This window comes from Rhipicephalus microplus, chromosome 2, assembly GCF_043290135.1.
Source record: "Rhipicephalus microplus isolate Deutch F79 chromosome 2, USDA_Rmic, whole genome shotgun sequence".
NCBI lineage: Eukaryota > Metazoa > Arthropoda > Arachnida > Ixodida > Ixodidae > Rhipicephalus > Rhipicephalus microplus.
The window spans coordinates 235,172,343-235,199,213 of NC_134701.1; the positions used below are offsets into that span (position 1 = coordinate 235,172,343).

Sequence of the window (26,871 nt, forward strand, 5' to 3'; positions counted from 1 at the left end):
TCTGTTCTTGAAACGTTTTTCTTTTACTCTATTTCCTTATTCATTTTGCCCTACGGCTTGAAAAAAAAAACAGTCGAACATGACTGTGCACTTTAGTTTCCCGCATAAAATTTTGTTGAATCATTTCTTAAAAGATGAACGATGAAGTAGTTTAACTACACAAAATTCATTCAGTTTCATGCCGTTAAAGCTGCCAGACAGTGAGGCTGTAAACACGCGAGATCCCATCATCATCATCATCATCATCATCATCATTATATTATTATTATTATTATTATTATTATTATTATTATTATTATTATTATTATTATTATTATTATTATTATTATTATTATTTCCATCTTTATCATTACCATCATAATTGCGAGCATAATCATGATTTAATTTTTATTCAATTGTTTATTCATCCCTCCCCTCTGATAACGTGATCTGCGTGACGTCTACTGCTATGCTACTACTGCTTCGACAACAACTATTACTAGTCTACTACTACTACTACTACTACGACGACGACGACGACGACGACGGCGGCGGCGGCACCGGGTAGACCAAGACGGCTTCATTGTAAAAGCTACACAGTAGGCTACATCTGACAACAAAAAGAACGTTCATTTATGACCGCATTTCTTTACAGAGAAGTCAGTTTCATTCACAAACAGCTTCCTGCACAAAATACATCAATACAACTCCCCGAAATGCCATTGTGGTCACGCAGAAGAAGATGTTCGCCATATTCTTTTGGAGTGCGTCAAATACGCGAATGAAAGAGAAAAATTAAGGATCAACTTAGCAAGTTTGGACAGACGGCCCCTCACATTAAAGAAATTACTCAGACCATGGCCTGAGATGCATCTTCAGAAAAAGGCGAACATATTCCTGACAGACTTCTTAGTGGAGACTGAACTGGATAAGCGCATGTGATAGACAGCCAGTGGTTGACATGTATGAAATTATGTGTTAGTGCATATACTGACACTACAAAATAAAAGTGTGCGTGTGAACATTTTATGACAGTGTGAACTGCTGCAAGAAAACTGTGCACTGGCATGATATTTCAACTAGCTTCATTGTGCTATTATGTTTTTTTTCGATTGATAATTTTTGGGTACCTTTCAGTATTACTCTTTCTTATTTTGTTTCCGCTGTAGAGCTTATTGATATGTAGTAGCCGAGGCAATGTGTATGTCAACCTCTTCACGCCAAAACAGTTTAAACAGAACAGCTTCATTTGGAATCTTCCGCATATTTCGGTTTTCTCGGATGCCATATCATCACTTGACTTGAAGCCTTGGTGGTATAAATTAACCGTACTTCCCCCTTTACGGCTTGCGTCGTAGTTAAATCATAGTGTTAAAATTATTAGTAAAAGTAAACGCGGCACCAGACGGTATCATCGACTAATTCTCATAGTATACGGCGCTCCAAACGCTCGCAGCAAGAACGCAGCCGCACGGTGTTTACCTCGGTTGTGTGCCGTGACATCCGTTCTTCGACCCCGATTGAATCCCGGTGGCACTCTCCCATTCTCGAAGAGCACCGATCCTAGCCGCCTCAGTTCACGTAGTCGGATCCCCTCCGTCAACTACCCCTGCGGCTGTGTTTCGAAGGCCGTTCTGGTGTAGGTTCCCCGCGTTTAGTTCCACCCCCCTACCCTTTCGCCTGCACCCCTTCTATCGGACCGTGCGCTGCCGGACGAGAGCACTTAACAGGCTAATAAGGGTGCCCTTCGAAGCTCGCTTTCCCTCGCGCACCCCTTCCACAAACCCAGTTCCAGCGACAAGTCAGGGAGATGACCATCGCAGTAAGCCCGGATGCCGTGTACTCGCTTTATCGAGTGCTGCGACACTTTTATCTCTCGTTTATCAACCAATCAACCATTTTTTGCTTGTTGTTTTGTTAGTCGTTGACTGAAGCTCCTATCTTCACCAGCATCTTCATATCTTCGGGCGATCTGAGTGGCGTTTGCTTGCCGACTGGTCTCTCCCTCGCCACGGCGCCGTTTGTGAGTCACTTCGACGCGAAAGGTGAAGGAACACTTGCACGGTTTCCTGCTGTGGCGGGAAGGTTTTCCGAATAATCGGTTCTCTCTGGGGAGGGCTGAGAGAACTTCTGCTTACTTCTAAATGATTGCGATACGATTCTTTTTCTTTTTTTCTTTTTACAAGTAGAAGCCCGTTTAGTAGCTTACTTGACAGGACGCGCATGTATACAGTATGCTGTTGTGGCTTCCTTCTACAATCAGCTTCGTTACTGAATATCTCCGTCGAATGGCTGTGCGGGTAAACAATTTTTTTCTCCTACTTCAACAGTGGCTGCGCAGAAGCTCTCTACTGGAAGCATTGTTGTTGAAAAAAAAAAAAAGCTTCGCCCACATGATCAATTTCGCTCCTGGCTCGCCAATATCGCGTTCGTGACACCTAAATTTTCGATATGCTTTTTTTTTTGCAGCATCATGCTGATTGATTGATTTGTGGGGTTTAACGTCCCAAAACCACCATATGATTATGAGAGACGTCGTAGTGGAGGGCTCCGAAAATTTCGACCACCTGGGGTTTTTTAACGTGCACCCAAATCTGAGCACACGAGCCTACAACATTTCCGCCTCCATCGGAAATGCAGCCGCCGCAGCCGGGATTCGATCCCGCGATTTGCAGGTCAGCAGCCGAGTACCTTAGCCACTAGACCACCGCGGCGGGGAAGCAGCATCATGCTCGACTTGCAATGTTTAAGTTCTTCATGGCTGCTCTCTCAGTATTTCGCGTACGAAAAAATAAAAGAAACAAAAAAAAGAAGCTAGTTCAAGCCACAAAAATTTTGCACGAACAAGAAAGGCCATAACCGTATGGCCGGTTATCATGTGTTGGACAAGATTGTTATTATCATTTTTTTGTGTAAAACAGCTGGAAGCAAGCATCTGTTCCTTCATCCGACGTTTGATGTGGTATGTAATCTCAGTTCTGTTCTTATGGATGCGCTGCTTTCGAGGTTCCGTTCAGATTGTTCGTGGAGAGACGCCTCGAGCTGCGATGTCTCTCAGTCCGCTCCCTTCTTTTCACCAGTGTTACTTTCTGCATCGATGCCTATTCCGGCTACAACAGAAGTCAGCCGGCCATGAAGGCACTCATTGCCAAGTGCCACCGGAGCCCTGATTGAAGGAGCCAAAAATACTAAACGCAAGCAACCGAACGAGTTCTGGAGTTCCTTTGCGGTGAAGCAAGTCCGCTGGAATGACAGCGAAAGCTTACTTCTTCAGGAACCCTTTTATTTTTAATTTATTATTAATCTACGTTGATTTTTCCGTTTTCCCATTTAAAACATTTCTAAGACTTTTTAAATATTTTTTTTCTTCCGGGTGAGGAGTGTGGAGTCACGTGAAAGATAAAAGAGCGAGTTTTTTTTTTTTTTTTTGAGACAGCGATTCTTCTGAATCGGTACGTTCGGGCTGAAGAGTCCTGGCGCAGACTCTGCTCTGCAAGATATTAACAGTCACACTGATTCATACCATAATGGCGTGGTGATATATGGAGAAATTACGTCGTATACGCTAACCCATATTCTGTCATTTCGTTCTTGTTTGTCATTAAGTACAGGCCGGTGCAATCGAGCGCGCGTGCAAGTTTCCAAAGCGCTGATTGCATGTGAAATGAAACTTTCCCATGAACGAGGTGAGAACAGCTTCATAGAAAGTACGCTCGTGCTGCGAATTTGAACTCCGCAGATTTATACAGACCCACCGCGAGTTGCAGTACAGGTTTATCCAGAAAGTGCACCGGAGGCGTTTCAATCACACAACGATCCCACGTACAAACTAGAACATCATCATTTACTGCAATTAGTGCTATATAGGAATGTGACCGCCACTCGTATGAAGACTCACTTTTGTTGACAGAATATGCAGGAGCCAGCGAGTCACTGACGAAAAGGCAGAATTGGTATTGAACAAAACGAACATATGTCCTCTGTGTACAATTCAGATTGGGGTACATTTTATCATTGAAACTAAACAGATTCGTCGAAATGTGGTGACCATGCACGAAACCTCGTATGATAAGTGTCGAACCAATGCCTGTCGAAAGGGGCCATGTGCCCTTGTTCGGCACGGTCAGGTATAACGCAAGAAAAAAAAACTATTTCCAATTCACAGAAGCACTAATAAATGTAGATGAAGCTTAAACAGCACATCTGTAAACGTTGAGTTGAAATGCAGCAAGGAAGTATCACTCACTCGAACATTTTTTTAGACGACGTACATGGTACTTGTTACACAAAGCATTGCGTCAAACATATCGCTCATCTGGAATAGAACCTTATACACAATACATTCTTAATGCAGTTTTAAGCAGTTATTTTATGGGTATTCTGGCGTACAAAGGTTTCTGTGCAACGGCACCACGGAAAATGCAAATTTCTGCATCGGTGCACGATTGACCCATAATTTAACAGATGACTGTGTGCTTTGCAAAACTACTACATGCAGACACAGCGATAACATAGCCTCTTCACAAATCTCGTGCCTTGTAGAGACGCATTCATGCCCGATAGGTGCATACACCTTGAATGATCGTTAGATATCGCGTGCGCGTGCCCATGCGTGCTCTCTTTCCACCAGGCGTGCATATCACGTGCACATCGCACCGACCGTGCACACACGCAAGCGAAAGCGATTCAAGAAGCTGCAGGTGGCTTCGTTAAAAAAAAACATCACGGCCTTCTTTTTGAGTGCAGGATCGTGTTCTGCGGAAGCATCGAAGAAGAGATCGAAGAAGTCCCAAAACCACCACATAGTTATGAGAGAAGCCGCAGTGGAGAGCTCCAAGATCGAAGAATAAATCATTACAACGATTAGCATAAAAAAGACTGGGAAATACAAGCTGATCAAATAACCAACATTTAGAAAACAATGCACTCGAAATAAAATCAACGGAGGGTTAGCAACCCCTTCGCTTAACTCCACACTGACGAGCTAACACGTGCTCCGCTGTGGCAATCGGCACGTGATCCCCGGGAAGTGTGTACGGGATTTCGGCGTGGAAGGGGGTGGGGGGGGTGGGGGGTTGCCAAATATAGAACTACACCTTAATGCACGCCACGGGGCGCGCACTCCCGCTGTTAGAATCTCCAGCTTCGGAGAATAAACAAAAGATACGCACGGTAGCAGAGACCGCTGGTGCCACGGTTTCAGCGGGGCCGCCATCCATCGCACCCGCTGTCATGGACACACGTGCAGAGCACACGCGCGTCGAACTATAGAGATGCCGTGCCGCGGGGTAGGTTTGCCGCCTGTTGATGATCTCCACGATCCAACACGCGGCGCGATCGCAGCATGGGAGCAAGAAAGCGGCGTGTTGCGCCCAGCTTGCGTGCAGGAGGAGAGGGGTAAGTTCGGGTTCGCTAAATGGAGGGGCGCGCGGGAGCCTTGCGAGGCGAACCCAGAAATAGCCACAGCGGGAACGCAAAAGTTCGCCTCGGAGGCAAAAACAAGGAGTCAGAGAACCGCGTTGCGTTCACTGCGGGCGCGTGAGTGCGAGTGACGAAGGCTGTGCTCCCGCGAGTACAGTGTTGCGTCCGCGTGCCAGTTTGGCTTCGGCGACGAGAGTCGTTGGACGTCCGGCTACAACCGCGGAGGCCACTGCGGGTCTGGATGGAAGGGCATTAGAACTTTGCGACACTGAGCTGATGGGTGCGTTGACGGATGGTGGTTCAGTGACGTGCGTGGGGTGGGGAAAGGGGGCCGTTGTGCAGTGGTGGCAAAGACAGGGTGCTGGATGCAACGGCCTCTGAGAGCCGAGTGCGTCCATTCTGCGCCACGTGCACGGTATTTCGGAACGACGGAACTTCCTGTTTGGTTCGGCCGAATGCGCGCTTGAAAGGTTTCACCTCCATCTGTTGTGGTTCGTAACTTCGCCAATGGGCACTGAACCATACATGTGAATTGTGGGTCATACATTTTCATTTTTTAGGGGCGAAACCCCTTAGGGTGTGGGTCTGTACTTCCTCTGTTGTAGTCGTACGTAGCCGCCGGTGGCACATACCCGCTGTATGTGCCACCGGGGATGTGCGATGGGAGATGGTGGTACTTGAAGTGTTCACTAGATGGAGGCACAGACGGACGTACAGACAGACTAGCAGACGGACGGACGGGTGGGCGGACGCGCGGAGCGGGTATGTGCCACAGGGGATGCGAGATGGCGGTACTTGGAGCGTTCACTTGATAGACGCACGGACGGACGGACAAACAGAATGGAAGACGGAAAGACAGATGGACGGACGCGTGGACGTACGGATGGACACACGGATGGACAGACTCACGGACGGACTCATGGACGGACGCACGGACAGACGCACGGATGGTCGCACGGACAGACGGAATCAAGAACGAACGGACAAAGAAAAGCACGGACGGGCTGATGGACGCTTCGCCCCACTCATCATTATTCACTCCGTGGATATGCGTTGATTTTTTCCAGATTATGTACAAGATAAGCTATACTTCCGTGCGCTTCCGCTGTCACTATGCAGTCAATGGCCAAAGGGGTTTCGGTACAAAATCTTCCAGTCGGGAAGTGTCCACAGCTTGCGACACTGAGGGAATGTGTTGACGTTGAAAAATGAATCAATGCGGTGACTGCACCGTTCAGCAATTAACTATACCAACATCTAATATCGTCCAGGAGAATGGAGACTTTTATACTCGCATCAGTTGTTAAGAACTACGGGGCATACTTTTGAGGGGACGTTGGTCCCGTCTCGACACTCAAACGCGAAAGTGATGGGTTGCTAATAAATGCATCCACACGTTATTGCACACTGTAGCGGCGCGTTTAATGCATTGACGCTGTGTTTAGGATTTTATTCTTCCTGGACGCTGATCACACACTTGATAGCTCTTATTATACACGCTTGTATTTATTACATGTGATTGTTTCAATGCATCCTTTCATGCGTCACCAACTAATCGCTCTATCTCTACCAGCAAGTTTTTTATTAAAGCCCGGGTGTCCCATGGGGATCAGCTCCATGTTTACCGCCATGGCAGCTTCTCAGCTGGAAGCCAGCATCAGATCCAGTGAAGGCCGTTCTGGACTTGACCGTCGATGACATGTCAGCCATTGCACCAGCAACGAAATTGTCTACGTCATCGCCTCTGCCGTATTTCTCTGACCTAACAAGCGTCAAATACATGTGCCTTGACAGCATGCAGGTTGGTCGGTGTTCTGGCATGCGAAATACCTAAGCCATGCTTAATCACGCAGTTGGCCATATACGTGTTGTAACTTTGTTTTAAAATAGAACGGGGGGCAGGCAGATAGAGTGCACGTGTCTTGTCACTGCAGCAATTGAGGCGCAGCTGTACGGGATGCGCCGACGCTCCTCATACTCACAGTAACCTCTAGATGAAAAACATACTGCTGCCCGAAAAGGTCACGCCGACAGGGAAATACCATCTGTATATGTACTATGAGCGTCCAATGAAATCCGAACAGCTGCAAGCCTTTGCGAAAGTGTAGTGCGTGCCGTTGTTACGACCGGCCCTAGGGAACCAAGCAAGAAGAGTTTGGGGGAGAACCGGTTCTTGACCGACGGGGTCGTCCACCCCCACCTCCCCATTCAGGCTCCTCCTCTCACCGGGAGAACTCCGGAATCAGCTGTGCGTTCGTGACCATGTTTGGTAACATTTTAGGGCGCCTTGACCATATATGGACATCGTGTTAGGTTGTGCCACTCCATGTGTTGTGAGAGGTGTTTCCCCCTCCCTCGTGGCCGAGGTGCCGGGGACACCGTATTGGCTGACGATGCGGACAAGGCGCCCAGTGTCAACAACGTGGCGCTATAAAATGCCGAAGACGTTTTGTATCACTCTCACTCTTCTCTCTTTGGATCAGTTGATCACTTCTCCACATGTAAATAAATCTCTGTCGTTCGTTCGGGCGCTTCTTCTCGCTGAATTGTTGGACGATGGATCCTGCGACGGGGCCAGCTACCGAAAACGAGACCGGCAGGACCCGGAGTCCCAACACCGTCCAGTTATCACGACTGACAGGCGCGCGCATCCTGTTCGGCAGCTTTGCGCATATATGCGTGCCTGTTCGAAGTTCGTAGCGCACTATATCATCGCGAAGGCTTGCCGCTGTTCGGGTTTCATTTAGCGCGCATAGTACTTTGGTTGACGGGCGGGAGTTTAACGTCCAAAAACTACCATATATGAGTATGAGAGACGCCGTAGTGGAGGACTTCGGAAATTTTGACCGCCTGGGGTTCTTTAACGTGCACACAAATCTGAGCACATGGGCCTACAGCCTTTTCGCCTCCATCGAAAATGCCGCCGCCAAAGCCAGGATTCGATCCAGTGACCTGCGGGTCAGCAGCCGAGTACCTTAGCCACTAGGCCACCACGGCGGGGCACGCTGATAGTACTTCATCAACACAATTGTATGCCTCTTTGTTACATGGGGATGTGAAACCGCTACAGACATGGCATTTTTACTTAAGCAAACGCGTAAAAGTATAGGTTAAGCGTGCCTTATTAAGTAGTAAAGCCTTACTACGGCTCTCCTACTCTATATAGTGTAACCACGCTCTTTTTTTTTTTTTCAGAAGTTCGCGAGATATTTGGAATACTACATTTGGACCCCGTGTATGCACTCTCGTATTTTTGTTTTAGTTTGTCCTCAACGTTTAGACACCAATAGCACTGCATACATCACGTGCTCTCAAAGATTAGGTCCCATACCCAATATATTGATTGATATGTGGGGTTTAACGTACCAAAATCACCATGATTATGAGAGACGCCGTAGTGAAGGGCTCCGGAAATTCTGACTTCCCGGGGATTGTTAACGCGCACCAAATTCAAGCACATGGGCCTACAGCATTTTCGCCTCCAGCGAAAACGCAGCCGCCGCAATGTCCGATGGATGATTGTCCAATGACATCTAGATTGTATTTATTTCTTTTCTTTTGTGCGTGACACGCACGACATTATACTGCAACATTATACCACAGGTTTACACCTGGAACAACGATAGCACCAGTTTTAGAGATCCCATGAGGCTTATTTATATACGCCCCGCGTACATCCCCGATCGTGAGGGGCCAAAGGTCAAATAAAAAACAGCGGCGACACTCACAGGTGTGTTCTCACGACACGACTCTTCTTGCCATCGTATTGAGGTGGGAGGAGAGGGGGGCAGTCCTTCGTCGAAGAGGACTCATCAAAGAGAAGCTTTAGGAATTCAGGCTTACGATGACGTCGTAACAGTGACCTGACTTACCTTGTGCAAATCAGAGCCTCTAACTTGGTCTGGTGTCTTAAGCTGACAAAGATTTGAGCCGCAGGACGCGGGAGGTCACAAGGTTCATTATAGTCGCAGCTTGTTACACGCTTCACATAAACGCTGGTACGTCCCATACACGGTACAGTATATTAAGTGTCCGTTGAGCATATGCAGCGAGGCGACACACGACACCACCCTGCCGACGAAAACTTCTGCACACGCTCCTGTTAACGCGTGGACAATTGAGTGGAAGCTGCCGCTCAGCGAGCATCCGTCTCCGCTGAAGAGGCCGCGACAACATCGGTTATCGTCGAAGTGCCGAACAGACAAGATGGGGCGCGTCGATAAGGAGGCGTAACACGCCGGCACGCTCGTCTGATGGACGAGTCGACCACACTGAGGCGCAGTCTGCTCGAAATCGCAGTAGTGAAGCACACGCCCGATGCAGGCGCTGCGCTTAATGTTTAGTATGCAGCGTTTAAAGATTTCCAGGAACCCTAGTAACCGAAGCAAACAAAGTGATTAAAAAGTGTTCAACGCTGTCAAGGCCAGTAAAGATGCTAATAAGCAACTATAATTATGTGTAATTGTGGTGTATTCCTAAGAAGCGGCATGTTTTGTGGCTGTGGCATTACGCTGATATATATGAAGTTGAGATGGCGGGTCCGATCCAACGGCCGTATTTCACTGGAGGCAAAGGGCAAGGACGCTCGAGTATTCGTATTTGTGGGCGGATTAAGGAAGCCCAGATGAGCGAAGTTTAGCTGTTTGCCGATCGTCGTATTGATAAGGAAAAGTTCAGTGAGACGACTAGTCACTGTTATACCTGTCTAACTAAGAAAGAAAATTACCGCTTTGTCATTGCAAATAACCAACAAGTAATGCGATTGTCCACAGTTTCTCATGCTGTCGAAGACGGTCTTCGAGGTAGTTTTTCCAAAGAAGAAGAAGAAGAACAACAACAACAACACCAACAACAACAACAACAACAACAACAACAACAACAACAACAACAACAACAAGAAGAAGAAGAAGAAGAAGAAGAAGAAGAAGAAGAAGAAGAAGAAGAAGAAGAAGAAGAAGAAGAAGAAGAAGAAGAAGAAGAAGAAGAAGAAGAAGAAGAAGAAGAAGAAGAAGAAGAAAAAGAAGAAAAAGAAGAAGAAGAAGAAGAAGAAGAAGAAAAAGAAGAAGAAGAAGAAGAAGAAGAAGAAGAAGAAGAAGAAGAAGAAGAAGAAGAAGAAGAAGAAGAAGAAGAAGAACAACAAGATGAAGAAGAAGAAGAAGAACAACAACAACAACAACAACAACAACAACAACAACAACAACAACAACAACAACAAGAAGAAGAAGAAGAAGAAGAAGAAGAAGAAGAAGAAGAAGAAGAAGAAGAAGAAGAAGAAGAAGAAGAAGAAGAAGAAGAAGAAGAAGAAGAAGAAGAAGATTTCTATTTATCAACATTTCTCCTGTTAATAACACTCTCACGCCCACTACATCTAAAAGCAGGCGCGTAACTATACAGCATTTAGAGCTTGCGTATACAAACACACAGTGCTTGTGTCATTGCCTAGTAAGAAATCATAAAACCACCCAAACAATGTTGCGCACTCATTCACACACTGTGCGCAGTGGTTATGTACAAGAACGTGAAAAGAACGCCTCCGAAGGCGTCAAGTCATCTTTAGCGCCAATAATACGGTTATTTGAATAATGTGATGCCCTTCCTTCATTTTCGATAGAGGCGAAAATGCTTGAGGGCCGTGTACCTAAATTTGGGTGCGCGTTGAAAAAACCGCAGGTGGTCGAAATTTGCGGAGTTCTCCCCTATAGGGCGCCTCTCATAACCATATCGTGGTTTTGGGACGTTAAACCTGAAGAATAATTACATCCGTAATATTTGTACCATATTACCGCAAGCAAATACGTGTCAAAAATCGCTGATAGCTACACTTCGCGGTACAATTGAGGAACTTTGCAAGAAGGCGGCAAGATGATTTGAGCTGAAATAGCGTGCACACATGACACGCAGTCAAAGTATGCAAGTCACGAGAGCATAGAAATAGAGGGCGTGAGGACAAATATTTTTCCACTAACGAACATGTCGTCTCCGATGCCCTTTAAAGAATCCTTGAAACAGACGACTGTAACCGAAGAGCTCGGTATATTTCCAGCCAGACGTGTTGAATGTCGCGTGAAGGCAGAAAAAAAAAATGCGATTCGGTAAGGTGAGCCGTTTGACGCACACGAAGGCATACAGACGATGCATCTGGCCAGATATTGGAAATAAAACTTCATAAAAGCCAATTTTTTTTGTTTATAAGTGGGCAAATTCCAAATTAGCAATCTGATAACACACCTTGGCTATTCAATTAGCATTTAATAAGAAGCACTGGCACAATTGGAGAAAAAAATTCGTTGGATGTTAAAATATCGCGTGATAGATATGTAAGTGGATGTTTTAAGATTGATTAATTGATTTGTGGATTTTATCATCCCAAAACTACCACATGATTATGAGAGACGCCTTAGTGGAGGGCTCCGGAAATTTCGACTACCTGGAGTTCTTTAGCGTGCACCCAAATATGAGTGCACGGCCCTACAACAGTTCCGCCTCCACCGGAAATTCAGCCGCCGTAGCTGGGATTCGATCCCGCGGCCTGTGGGTTTTAAGAAGGGAATGACTTATGTCAGCTATTACTGTTAAAGGGTCCCGAACTTACGCCACGCCTCGCTGTACAAGAGGCATACCCCAAGCATTTCGGCACCTTGAATATGAGCACACACACGCGTACAAATATACGCATGTACCGGGTGTGTGTTTCTTCATCCTTGAAAAGCTGTGCCCCCCTCCCTCCACACAAGATAATTTGCACAAACATGGAAGCATACGGTGGTAACTGTAAAAGCACCACGTATACGTCTAACAAAGATAAACTCGTTATTTTATAAACGTGACGAAGCTGCAGGCAGTGGTCTTATCAAGATGCCTGTGACTTATGGATGGGTAATCACATTCTCTACACCCCCTAACATACGATCTCTCCCCTCTGACGTCCGACACTGAGCAGCAAAAAAAAAAATCCAAGTTGTTTTTTGGCAGCGTTTCACGGTCATGCTCTAAGGACTACCGTGCATCGACCCAATGAGACTTCACTGCGTTGCTGGCAGTACTGTGAACATGCAGCTGAACCCGACATCATAGTCTGCCGAGTGCCACCAAGCTCGTTATTGATATCAAGATGTACAACAGTTGCGTTTTCGCTATAGGGCGACGAAAAGAAACCGCACTAGACCCTCGTTTTTCTTCGCGTTGGCGGATCCCTGATGACTCGCGGTAGTGTTGACATCGCCACTCCATATACGACTACACTTAGAGCGGTATAAATAATTCTGACAGCACTGTTAAAAGCGCAATGAAAGGGTCGTTTTTTTAAAGGCTAATTCGCACGTCACAACACACGAAGACGAATTTCATCAAGAGAGCAAGAGGATTGCACCGCTGCGTAATCCTGTGCGTTGCAAATTATGTGGCTTCGTACGTACCTTTAATACCCCTATGTGCATTTTGCATGTCTGAAAACGATTTCTGTTGTTTTTTAACATGCAAGCCAGCTGGTTACAAAAACAGTATAATCTTTCAACCTATATTCGTCCTAACGAAGGAAATGGCAAGGAGGGCACGTGTATAAATGAGCTATCTGTCATTCTCCCCGAGAAGGAATGTAGTTTTTTTTTTTTAATCAGTAAAGTGAAGTACAAAATAAAGGTTTTGCGCACATCCGGCGTTTGGATCTCGGTTCCTATATGTGTGAAATTTTGCTGATTAATTTATCAATCGTGAGTCAGCCCTGGGTCATGCTTTTCTGCCTTCTTTTGTCGGTGTTTTAAGTAGTGTTGTTGCCCCGCCGCGGTGGCCTAGTGGCTAAGGTACTCTGCTGTTGATTCGAAGGTCAAGCGATCGAATCCCGGCTGCGGCGGCTGCATATCCGATGGAGGCGGAAATGTTGCAGGCCCGTGTGCTCAGATTTGGGTGCACGTTAAAGAACCCGAGGTGGTCAAAATTTCCGAAGCCCTCCACTACGGCGTCTCTCATAATCATATGGTGGTTTTGGGACGTTAAACCCCACATATCAATCAAGTAGTGTTGTCACCCAAAGTGCGATGCATCCAAACCAATTTGCCCACATTACTTTTTTGCTCCTACTGAGTGACTGCTCATAATGATTCAGGCCGCGATCTTGTTTGAATTTCAAACGTAGAGGAATCAACATAGAGAAAACAATGGCCAAATCCGATAAATGCTTGATATTCATTTTTGCCACCCATGGTTTTATAATTTGCAACCATTCAGTGATACACGGGCGGGCTAATGCGTTACTCAATGAACATAGTTTGCAGAGATCAATCACTGAGGGCTGTAACACAACGTTAAGAGCACTGCACTGAATAACGGGCTAGTTTGGTACAGTACTGATGTTAAAGCATTGCGCGGAAAACACGGACACAGGAGAGAGGTCAAGACGACCAATATGTTCGATTCACATATACGGTGCTGTAGCCACAGCACATGCTCAATCAATCAATCAATCAATCAATCAATCAATCAATCAATCAATCAATAACGCAGCCTCGTGCATCTTTGTCTCACTGCATTTCATGATTTTCTGAGTGACAGGTTGACCTTTCGTTCCTTTTATAGTGAACTATGTTTCCTTTCCTTATGACCCCGCTCTATACGCTACCGACGCTGACGAAGCCTAAGATGCGCGTGCACGTCACGTGACACTGACATCTGCGGAGTACGACGCATTCGCCCGGCAAGCTTGCAGATGCAGAACGCGAAGACAAGCAGCGTCGCTGCTTCAGAGGCGTCACACGCGTTTCCTCATCTTCTCCCACCTTCTTTCTTTTTTTTTTCCCAGCAGCCCGTGGTGGCTTGCGCAAACACATCATGCCACCTAGGACATCGAGACGGAGCTAAATAGTTCCCAACCGCGTATGACGTAAGTAAAGCGGTGAGAAATGAGAGTGCTGACAAATGTAAAAGAGCTCCAATCTCCGATGTTCATGGCGCATCGCCAGAAAGCTCTATAGATTTTGCACGCCCAAAGTTAGGGGAACGCAGACCAGTAAGTACAGCGAAATGCGTGCACGCAAACCAACACACAGAGGAAGGCGACAGCAGGGGGTGGCCCCTGCTTTCGATATATGCGAAGCTTCCTTTAGGTACTTAAAACCTGTCTATATGCGTGAAAGCTGTAGAATGGTATCTGTTATTACGTTGCTTTTCAGCCACTTCCACGCAAAAAAGAAAAAGAAAAAAGGAGATGAGGAAGAAACAGGTAATAACACTCGAGATTGGTTATCGGATGGTTGATAACTTGGCGGAGTCGAACAGCAGCACTTGGCATTAAGACGAATTAACAATTTAGGAACTGTATTCTTCGAAAACAACAATATGAAAATTTTATATCTAAATATGACATAAGTAGGAACTCGTACAATGAAACTGTCGGCACGCATTTTTTTTCTTGTGTTGGAATACAGAAACCAAATTAATTCACCACGACAAATATCAAAAACAATGTCAACTTTTACAAAAGTAGGTCTACTCCAAAGTTTTTTTTTTTTCTTGAACAGTACATTCCCTCTTCTGTCGCATTCACGGACCTGTAATCTTACTAGCATAACGGCACGGATTCCAAGCGACGTACGCTTGAAAAAGTCGGCCGGCTACTGGTGCGGAAATACGGTCATCGGACGTGTCGGATACGTCTGCTTACGTCTTTTAGTTTTTTTAATAACGCAGATATTGCACAAGTACTGCGTAAAAATGCTGCAGAATTTAATTTTCTTGTCAGCGTCACTTCCCCACTGCTGTGCGTCATGGTGCTGAGCCATATGTCTTGGCTCGAGTTCAATTCCAGTCATGGCGGCCGCATTTAGCGTTCATTATGATAGCCATCATACCTTCATCGAAATGTGACCGCCATGATAGTGGACGAAGTCGGTGCACGCTAACGAACACCAAATGGCTGGAATTTCCAGCGCTGTCCACCATACTGCTCCCCTCGTAACTGTATCGTGGTTTTGGGGACGTTAAATCCCGACAATTACAAATTATTACAAATACACACAGTATAGGAAAAGAAAAGAGGCAAAGGTTGTGAATTTACCGCTTTATCGGAAGCCTCCATTGCCGCCAGAAGCTGTGTCCCTCGTGCACTTCGGCGAATGTTCGCACCATATTAATGTCGCGAGCAAGACACGATGTCTAAAGTGTCATTTTCTGCCCCGAACGAACTACAGGCCATCTTTCTGCCCCAGCGCAGCTGTGAAACATCAATAAAGGTACTTGTTGCCCTTTTTTTTTTTCAACCACAGGCGTGTGGCGGGTGGGGTACAAAATACCGTTATACACTACCAAATGCCACTGTGTAAACGGTATTTGGGTCATACATTAGTCACACCGGCAAGCACGTCAGTGACGGACTTTATGAAACTAAAGGTCTTCAGCGTGTCTAAAATAATGTTCTAGTGACAGTATACCGCTCCAATGCAGCTGCTTCTCAGAGTATCATGGCACATGTGAACTCAATGTCCTGTACTGTTCATTGACTGTCCATTAACGATGTTTTATTAACTAATGGCGAGAACTTTTGGCATAAGCTGTGCTTTTATTGCGTTACTTGCCCTTGGCTCACGGTGTTTTTATTTACTGTTACCAGTCTATTTTCCTAACGAAGTATAAAAAACGTGTATGTATGTATGTATGTATGTATGTATGTATGTATGTATGTATGTATGTATGTATGTATGTATGTATGTATGTATGTATGTATGTATGCAAGGCCCACCGTTTTGCTGCATACAGTCGTGCTCAAGACCAGGATTTGGGGACATCTGCATATAGGACCATCTTTAGTCGGCTAAAGCAGCGGCCTTCCGTAACTGAATGGTGAATAGGCGAAAACATCATATCCGACGAAAAAAAATCTAGTTATCAAAAACGAATCTCGGTTCTATATAGCAGAGACTTTCTTGAAAAACCTGGCAAACTTACAGCGTCGCACTACAAACCACGTGACTTCCCAGAGTGTTTAATGTGTTTAACAATAGTATCATATGTGTTCCTATGGGTGGTGTTTAACTGTTCTGGAAAGCCACGCGTTTTATAGTGCGACACTCCAATTTTCCCAAAATGTATTAGTGGGTCTCTGCTCCATATAATCCAGAGTTGTTGTCTACAACTAGCTTCTTTGTTTTTCAAGAAATATGATTTTTCTCATTCATTTCCCATTCAGTTATGGCTGGCTGCCATTCCTGCCGTCCAGAGATGGCGCTACCTTCAGATGTCCCAAATTTCTGGGAAGGCCGGATGACTTGCAACACGGGAGTGCGTGGCCTCACGAGTTAAAGATTGCGCATGGTTTCCACTATATCCCTTATTTCCATAACTGAACGCGTTTCTCTCACTTAGGTATGATCCCAAGTAAATATCATTTCGTTGATGAAATAAAAACAACTTTAAGTTACGCGCAATTTTTGGACTCGCAAGGCCATGCGCTCCCGGGTTGCAAGTCATATTGAGCGCGACTGTAAATCAACTATTGGTACATCGTCGTTCCAAGAAGCATACGCTAAAAGCACGCCTGCAAGTTTGGTAAGGCAAGCTCGCAGGCGTGCTCTTAGCGTATGCGCATGTGAGTGACATTTGTGTTGGGTACAGAGACGCACTGTATCCACGACGCACGTCACAATGATTCAGCTTGCATACGTTCAAAACCAACACCTCCTTTATTTTAATTTTTTTTCAGGGATAACTGTCGAAACAATGCCGTTGCCCCACCGTGGTGGTCTAGTGGCTTTAATATCCCGATGTTCATTTTGCATGTCTGAAAACGATTTCTGTTGTTTTCTAACATGCAAGCCAGCTGGTTAGAAAAACGGTATAATCGTTCAACCTATATCCGTCCTAAGGAAGGAAGCGGCAAGGAGGGCACGTGTATAAATGAGCTATCTGTTATTCTCCCCGAGGAGGAATTTAGTTTTTTTTTTTAAATCAGTAAAGTGAAGTGCATAATAAAAGTTCTGCGCACATCTTGCGTTTGATTCTCGGTTCCAATATATGTGAAATTTTGTTGATTAAGTTATCAATCGTGAGTCAGTCCTGGGTCCTGTTTTTTTGCCTTCTGTTTTCGGTGTTTTAAGTAGTGTTCTTGCCCCGCCGCAATGGTCTAGTGGCTAAGGTACTCGGCTACTGACCCGCAGGTCGCGAGTTTGAATCCCGGCTGCGGTGGCTGCATTTCCGATGGAGGAGGAAACGTTGTAGGCCCGTGTGCTCAGATTTGGGTGCACGTTAAAGAAACCCAGGTAGTCGAAATTTCCGGAGCCCTCCACTACGGCGTCTCTCATAATCATATGGTGGTTTTGGGACGTTCATCCCCACATATCAATCAATCAACAATGCCGTTCTGGCGTTTTGTCCTCTTCATATTTTTGCAGATGCGTGCATCTGCACCCGATTCCCCTCCGTAAATGATATAGTTTGGCAACTGCCAACAGATTAACACTTCAGCCTATCGGATCAGTGTTGGGCAGTTCATATCACTAATCAACGTTGTACGGTCCTCATTCCAGAGTGCCTCGGGCGCATGCGTGGGTCATATACGTCACGCAGCACTCGATGAACTATGTAAGAGCATTTGTTATTTGAATTATTACAAGGTTAAAAAAGAATGCAGACAATGACATCGTGACAAGCACATAATTACTTTGTTCATGAAAAGTAAGAGTTGTGAGATTTTGTGAGTGAGTATGAAATGCAGTCTTGACTGATGGTGCAATGGGATAAATGTAGCTCATTAAAAGAGGCCATAGGTTAGACCCAACAATGCTGCTGTTCCCATATTGAAATAAGGTAAACAAGCATTGATTGAAGGTTTGTAGACGCGACAATATACCCAGGGGAGGGGGGGTGGAGATGCATGGGGGGCGCATTGCTTAGTTGCAACACCGAGATGGCCTTTTAAGCTAACCTCGAACGAAACGGCGCTTAAACATGAGTGCTGTGTACAGAGTCGACGTAGATTTGCGATTTTTTTCTTTAGTCTTGAAATGCAGCTATGTCGTTGTTGTGAAAACTGTCAGGCAATGCACCTGTCTAACGCTTCCTGTTAGTGCAGTCAAGCTTCGAGTTCGCGTCCTGTGAAACACTTGCGTTTCTCGACGTCTATTCACACACACACACACACACACACACACACACACACACACACGCGCGCGCGCGCGCGCGCGCGCGCGCGCGCACGCACGCACGCACGCAGACAGACAGACAGACAGACAGACAGACAGATAGACAGATAGATAGATAGATAGATAGATAGATAGATAGATAGATAGATAGATAGATAGATAGATAGATAGATAGATAGATAGATAGATAGATAGATAGATAGATAGATAGATAGATAGATAGATAGATAGATAGATAGATAGATAGATAGATAGATTGTCAGTCGCGAAGAAGTATCGCAATATGCACCTGCAGTATAGTGACACCTTGCATAACACCGGATGCACCCGTACGTGGTATCCACGTCAAATTTGTCGACAGAAATAAAATGCACATATATTGAACACTTCTAATGAGATCGCATTTTTGAGCTCACATGAGGCCGCACGCACATCATGGAAAAAAATGTATCGGATGTTTTGTCGTATAACTTTTTCACTGTGTTTCTTGATCGTCATTTCAGTGGCATATATAGTTCTTTTCTTTTTTATAAATAACGCTCGCAGGCGGTGGTGCTGTCACTATGCATTGATTGATATGTAAGGTTTAACGTCCCAAAACCACCATATGGTTATGAGAGACGCCGTAGTGGAGGGCTCTGGAAATTTCAACCACCTGGGGTTCTTTAACGTGCACACAAATCTGGGCACACGGGCCTACAACATTTCCACCTCCATCGGAAATGCAGCCGCCGCAGCCGGGATTCGATCCCGCGACCTGCGGGTCAGCAGCCGAGTACCTTAGCCACTAGACCACCACGGCGGGGCGCTGTCAATATGCAGCTGCGAGTTTCAAACTTTGAACGTGGCGGTTCGCTGAACCGGGGAAGAAGCTGAAGTCAAAATCACCTCGACGCAATAAAATTCGCCGATAGTACAATATTGGAGTGACGCATTTTTTTTCTTGCTTCCTATGCTTCGTGAAAAAATATAGTAACCTCTGACTGTGTTACAAGCTGCCACTCAAGCGTCGCCAGCGCGAAGTCGGCGACGGGAATGATAGCAGGTTGGTTCGTTCCGCACGCAAGCAGAGACAGTGAAGAGATCAGAGACGTGAGAAAACAAAACAACTTTACTCTAGTGATATTGCAGCACACGGGATATAATACAACACTTCAATACAACTAACAAAGCACATCAACACTTGATGCAACTAAAAAATATATACAAAACAATAAATCAGCTTACGCGAGAGAACTATCACAAACTACATAAACTAACAACAATAGAAATACGGAGTAGAAAGTTCGAAGATATAAACAGGTGAAGGCATACGTGTGCAGACCGGCAGCGTTGTGTCCCCGACGATCGGAAGCGAGAAGTCGAAGAGAGTTCTGGCACGACTGCGATGTCAGCGGTGTTGCAACGCTGGTGGCTCCGGGAGGCTAGTGCTTGCAGGTGACTTCGAGCAGGTTGAGCTAACTCGAGGCGAAGTCCCGATGTCTACGTTGCCGACGTTAATATCGCGTCACAACTAGACGAACGGCTAAGTTTAGGTGGCCAGCCGATACAGAGCCACACTAAAAACTTCTAGAAGAGATGCTTGTTGATCTGTTTCTACACCATCTTGGTCAGCGACTAGTCTGCCTAGCAGGGCAAAATCCTGCGCTTAAATCCCCCTCGTGTCTCCTCGCTCTCTTCCTTGGGGACAAGAGACCTCTACCTGGGTCCAATCATGCACGTTTAATTGAGGGGAAACTCCGCCCCAAAAATATTTTGACCCCACCCCTTTTTAATTGGGAGAGGGCCCGCATCTAGAGAGAGTGACAACCTGTCGGGTTGTTGTCATACGGCTTGGCCACCAGAGCGTTTCCCACGCTTTTCTCCGTGGGAACGGTCAACCACTTAGCTCTCAGCCGGGCGTCTTGTAGTCTAATCCTTGTACGGGGTATACCGCGGCCTTCTACGACCTTGCAGACGTCGCCACGGTTACAAAAGGATTAACTGTCGGCGGCGACGTTCTAAGGAGAGCACCCCATTTTGCACTTATCGGTTCCCTTTCATGTGCCGCCGTTTCTCACGGTCAGTCAGGGAGTAAGGCGCCCGTTAATTGCCGTGACGCGGTGTCGCCGAAAATAGCCGTCCGTGACAGACTGCAATGTCCATATAGACGAACAGCACCAACATTGTAATCATTCGGTTGACGATAAGCGTGGAGAATACAAGAAGACAGCGGTCAGATTAACACAACGCGATAAAATGTCGTGACATGGGCGCAATGAGATAAAATGGCACATATACTATATAAGCACTCGCCGGTTGCTTTCTGTGTGCCATATCTACACGAAAAGCATGCTGTCGTGACCTAATAAAAGGTCAAAGCAGTGCATTTTTGTGCTAGGAGAAATACAGCTTGCATTTATATGTGCACTCACCTACGGTGCACATATTTATTATATACTAATTCACCGCTCTGGAGGTAAGTACTGAGAGAAGAGTTGTGGTGCTGTGTTGAGTGTATTCGAATACAGTGTGTGCGCAAAATAGTTAATTCGTAAGAGATGAAGAAATAAAGAAAGATCAGAATGCAATTTGTGAGGCGTACATAAGTTAAACGCATCGTTTTTTCCAGCGATATTCGCATACCAAAATGAGGCTCTAAAATCACTGATTGTGAAATAAATGTGGCGAAGCAGTTGACAAGGGTAATCTAGGCATACCTCCCATTATCTAATTAATTACTAGTGTTGTAATTAACATCTATATGTAGAAGTTATAGCGGCAACCGCTTAAACTGAGAACAGTTGCGCGGTCTCCTAATTAACTCCCCGAGAATAGAATTACTTCAAGGACTCCTAGAAGTGTCAGCGACAGTTTCTGCTCTGCAGCGATTAATCTGCGCTAGCAGCACTGCAGGTAACTATTCCATGCTCATTATCCAACCAGAGAGGGGAGGCATAAATGTACCACTTAACATGTACCACACTTGTAGACACTTAACATGTAGACACCTAACATGTACAATGCTCCACGTTTCAGAAAATTTCGTCGAGACACCCTTTCGAAAAACCTCGCGAGAGACATATAACACATATCCAATAATCACATATATGATGATACGAAAAAACATATGATTCATATGGGCTCACTAAAGCTTCGCCAGTTCGTATTGTATTTTGGCGACATTGCAACGTTGCCGAAAATACGAGAAATACACTTTTAAATCCGTAACATCACACGCGGAGATTCCGCGCTCAAAATTTAAAAGCGAGGTTTCAGTTTGATTTTCTTCTGTGTTGATAGCCATCGAAATTAACGTCGCTAGAGTTTTTAAACTACAAACGATCAATCGAATCTGATTCAATGCTTCCTTTTAGTGCCTCATAACTTAATTTTACGCCTAATTTCCCGAGATCCTAATGCGAAAAGCACTGCCTCAGTTTCATCTGGGGAACGCCTTTAGTTACTAATTAAATCAAGGTAGGCAGAGCTTTCCCGCTTAATGCGCTTTAGCTACACGGGGCCAGTGGACAAGTTAGCCCCGCCTTGGTGGTCTAGTGGCTAAGGTACTCGGCTGCTGACCCGCAGGTCGCGGGATCGAATCCCGGCTGCGGCGGCTGCATTTCCGATGGAGGCGGAAATGTTGTAGGCCCGTGTGCTCAGATTTGGGTGCACGTTAAAGAACCCCAGGTGGTCGAGATTTAAGGAGCCCTCCACTACGGCGTCTCTCATAATCATATGGTGGTTTTGGGACGTTAAAACTCCACATATCAATCAATCAATCAGTGAATAAGAGCATATGTCTGTGCATACGCTCACTAGAGTTGGCTTATACGTATGAGCTTCGAATGCGTAGTGTACATCAATTGTTAATCGCTGGGTTTTCGCAAGCCAAAAGCACGACACTATTTTGAAGCACGTCATAATCGAGGGCTCCGAAAAATTTCGACCATCCGGTGTTCTATACCGTGCGCCTAATTCGAAGCACGCCGGCTTCTAGCATTTGGCCTCATCGAAATGCGACCGTCGCGGCCGTGACCCTTAACCACTGTACCACTGTGGCAGCTCATATGAAGTGCAGCTGCACAACGTAAATGAATTTCACGTTACCTTAAACTCGTACTTAAGTTGCCACTGTTGTATGTAACGAAACACCTTGAGGTGGACGAATACAGAAAGGACAATACATAGAAGCACTGGAACCAATTAGTCCGAACGAATTACACGTTACAATACCACGCTTTCCATAGCCTGCAATGTACAGAATGAATGAAGGAAGATCATTTTCGTGGGCTCACTGCTTTGTTTGACACAAAATTAATGAAAACTGCCAGATAATTAAGCGGAAGGTTGCAGATTCCTTGCCTGCGAGCGGCAAGTTGTTTTTTCGTCCACTTTAATTTCTTTACTTATACATCATAACTATTACAATAAGTTTAAAGCAGTAACGTTTCCTATACCTTCCACGGCTTCATTATCTGCTGGTTTTAAATTAATGTTGCAGCAATATTATGTGCACTGACAGCAGTCAAGACCGCTTGACTGCACATCTCGAGTATCGTATCACTTACTCATTTTCATTCTTGCCTTCCATTCGAGTGCATGACAGCGAAGCATACCACGGACAGTTAGTTCGCTGCAGCGTGCCCGCTGTTACTCCCCTCAAGGATGCATTAAGGAAACGCATCGCTACGGTGCACAGTTATTCGCGATGGTCCGCTTCTCGGCGCTCTTTCGCACATCTCCACGCAAGAAGGAACCAGTTGGCATGGGTGCGAAGCCGTGTTGCGTACTCCGACCAGCCAGCTGCATACCAACCGACGTCAGCACATCTCCCTCTCCCATTCGCGGACAAGGACAAGGCCAGCTCTAAACACGTGACATGTGGCATACGGGAGACACGTGAGGCACACTGCACGGCGGTGAAGAAAAACAAACGGACTCACAGGTGAGTCGATCGGGAACGCCATGCCTGTTGATCCGTCTTGTAAACCGCTCAGATGCAAAACCGACGACACACTGTCAAAGAGCAGCAGCAGCAGCAGCAACAGGCGCTGCCGCAGCAGACGACGCGCATTTCTTCGATGCACGGTGCTGAAACACGTGGAAATGCGAGAGTGCGGCTGGCTCGCTTCGTCGCAGCTGTTCGCTACGGCGTCGAGGAACGCGTTCCGTTCGTATCAACGCAGCGTGCGTGCGTCTCTGGGCGATAAGCGCTAGCCCAGGGATGTCTCTACGGTTATCACGTTTCGCGTGCGACGACCACCGCCAGTCCTCGACGAGGTCACGCATGCTCGCACTCTGACGACATCGCTGACGCTCAGGCCCCGTGGTCGCCTTAGGCAAGGCCGCTCACCGACCGCTACGTTGCTTCATCCAGTCGAGGGTGCAGCAGCTTGCCAAAGCGGGCTCGACTAGATTCCCCATACCCTCTCACCATTCTCCTCCACTTCAGCGACGCGCAGTTGCCTACTAGCTTGTTTTGGGAAATGGCGATCGTGTGCTCGAAAGCTGTTTGTCGGTCATTAAGGTGATCCGGCTCTCGTATGCGCACGTGGATTCGTGTGTTACGCAACCTCGCGGGATTGAACTCCGGCCGCGGTCACCGCATTTCGGTAGAAGGGAAACCTGCGTGCTTGCAGTGCAAGTTGAAAAAAACCTCAGGGGTCGAAAATTGCGGAGACCTCCCCTGACGCGTCTCTCATAATCACACAGCGGTCCTGGTACGTAGAACCACAATAGCTATTGTTATTGTACACACTATTGTCTGTTGCGCGTGACAGAAACAGTGACGCAGCTCAGGCAGCTGGCACACTGTTGTTCATCCCTGCCCAAATTTTTGTTCTTTCTCCGCGGGGTCTGTCGCAACGAATCGGCGGAAGTATGATCACGTTAACAGCTAGCCGTGACAGTGTTTTTTGTGCTTTTTTGTGTGTGTAAGCCTGCGGAGATGTTCGTTTAGTCCTGCACTTTAAAGATGGAGGTATACGCGACGAACGAGTCAGTCGTGCAAGAAGCAAGGTTGCTTGGCGCGAGAGGAAAAATGTAGATTCGTCGGAAGAGGGCAGCAAATGTATGAAAATGAAAGTAAGGCATTTCAAAAAGCATTTGCAGCTGCAAACGACTGAGCTTGCGGTACTGTATTATCAACCTGTTGTCACAAAGAAGTGACTGCGAACAAGCTAAAAACGTCTAAAATGTTTCAATGTCAGCGCTATTATTCACTAAAAAGCTAGAATGAGTACGCACATTGATCTCGCTGCACCAACTTTTCTGACTTTCTGATTTGCCATCTGCGAAGCGCACTGAAGTTTCTACGTGTATTTCACGAAATGAAAAAGTTGTCGACAGAGAATTAATTTCGCAACGTGCGAAATAGAACGAACCAGAGAAACTTGCTCCAGCATTTTCGTGTACAGTCCGCGCTCCGCGTTGGCTTGTTTGACGTGCTTCAGTGACTGTATAACGTAGAGCTCTGTGAAATGTGTGCGAAGGAATCATTAATGAGTCATATTCATCACGCAGTGTTGTGAAGAGTATGCTACGGTCGTCACCTGTGTGGCATGCCTATTTTTTTTCGTCCTTTTCTTTGATGACGTGCGCGTATCATGGTGTTACATACTGTCCTTGACAGTTGTCAGCATGGAGCACAAATTAATGCGAGCGTGCTGGAATATCGTACATGAATGAACTGTGCACTTTAATAAAACAGACGCTGGACACATTCGAAATGTCGTCGCGATGACACTAGTGACGTCATTGGGTAGTAACTGATTGCTGCTAGAGCCGTCGCCACATGCATCATGTCGGATAAGAGCAGTAAAAGTTTACTTTGTGTTGGTTACCATGCATAGGCAAACGAGATCTAGAAGGCGGTGTTATTGTATATATACAGCCGGGATAGTCTTGGCTACGGCCCTTCGCCTCGCATTTTATTGTATTTTCCAAAAGTTGTAAACATTTTATTAACGAAGCAATAGACTATGGTATATGTATTTCTCGTGTTACAAATCTCCCTAACGAAGCTAATCGCGCTCTTAGATATCTAATAATTGCGCCTTGCTCCCCGTTCCGTAAGTCTATATATTATAGCCTGACACGTGAGCGGCCTAACTTGGCACCCACATTCCCTGCTTGGCGCCTACATCGCACTAACCTTTCTTAAGCACTTTACGCGGTGCAAGCTTGCGCAGCTTGCTACATCTAGTTTCAACACTTCTAGCAATATACCGTCACAAAATTGAAATTAGAAACGCATCTTGCTAATCAATGCCCAAGAACCAGGTTGTGTCTTTTTGGAAATATAGGTGTTACCGTTCCGCTTTTAGCAGCTGAAAAATTTTGTCAGCCTATTGCACCTCCTGCCACATGAGCCAGACAAAAGTTTGCTGTGATTGAGTACACTTTTTAAACAAAACAGCGGACAGAAGAACGACATCGACATAGCGCTCGTGTCATTCCTGGTGTCCTATTTTGTTAAACAAGTGTGCTAAAATAGTAAAGAGTAAAACAGATCACAATATGACAGCACCCACTCTCATTCTAACTCTGCTGGCGCAGACTGCTGCGCCCCTTCGCTCCTACCTTTTGACCGAACTCCATTTTTATTCACACGACGTTAAGGTAGTGCCTGTACCATTGTCGCAAAGTAACAGATCGTCCAACATGTGAAATTTTGTGTCTAAGGCACTCGAATTAGTAATAAATAATAAAATAAAAATGAAAACGCAAGCGTAAAACTGATGAATTTTCGCAAGAAATGGCTTCACCACTGTGCGACAAAATTTGCATGAAGCCTGTTTTCAAGGGGCTACATAGTGGAGCGGATGTGACATTTCTTGTGTCATATGTATTTTGCTTGTGCCTATTCAACGCGTATTGCGTAAGCTGTTTTTGCCAGTGTTCTGTCTTATTTGCTTTTTAAAGCTCGTCTTCATTCACTGCAACGTCGCCTAAAAGCGTGAAACTTCGGTTGCTGTGTAGATTCTTCCGTCCATCCTTCCGTTTCGTTACGCCGTCGATAAGTGTCATTGCTACCTTGAGTTGTCATAGTGATACAGCTATCTAGACCTTTCTTCGTCATACGGTGAAGAAAATAAAAAGTTTGTATGCCATCACCAATGGCGAAGCGACTCATGCTAATCCGAGAGCGCGAAAGAACGTGGAACGTGTATTTATTTCAGCGCCAGTGTGTGCACCCTGTGGTGAACTGTAACAGCTCAAGTGTATGGCCTGCAGAGGCAGTTTTTTCTTGAGAGACATCACAACATGATAAGCGCCGTTACGTGGTGCTATCACAACATATAAATCCATAGTCGAAACAATCATTGATGTGTAGATGTATGATACTTGCCTAAACAGTAAG

At 45.9% G+C, this 26,871-nt stretch overlaps 1 protein-coding gene across 4 annotated transcripts in view; it reads right to left on the bottom strand.

Annotated features, from left to right (window-relative positions):
- Positions 1-23,906, bottom strand: part of LOC119170279 (proton-coupled zinc antiporter SLC30A1) — a 39,944-nt gene extending 16,038 nt beyond the window's left edge. Inside the window, exon 1 of one of the 4 annotated variants that reach the window (XM_037421400.2) lies at positions 23,453-23,906. In XM_037421400.2, the coding sequence (XP_037277297.2) occupies positions 23,453-23,476 (24 nt within the window). In that variant the 5' untranslated portion in view covers positions 23,477-23,906. Of the gene's footprint in view, positions 1-5,150; positions 5,332-9,272; positions 9,551-23,077; positions 23,342-23,452 lie in introns of those variants that run through there. The other 3 variants (XM_075877431.1, XM_037421402.2, XM_037421401.2) reach the window with 3 other exon arrangements.
- Positions 23,907-26,871: the final 2,965 nt, after the last annotated feature.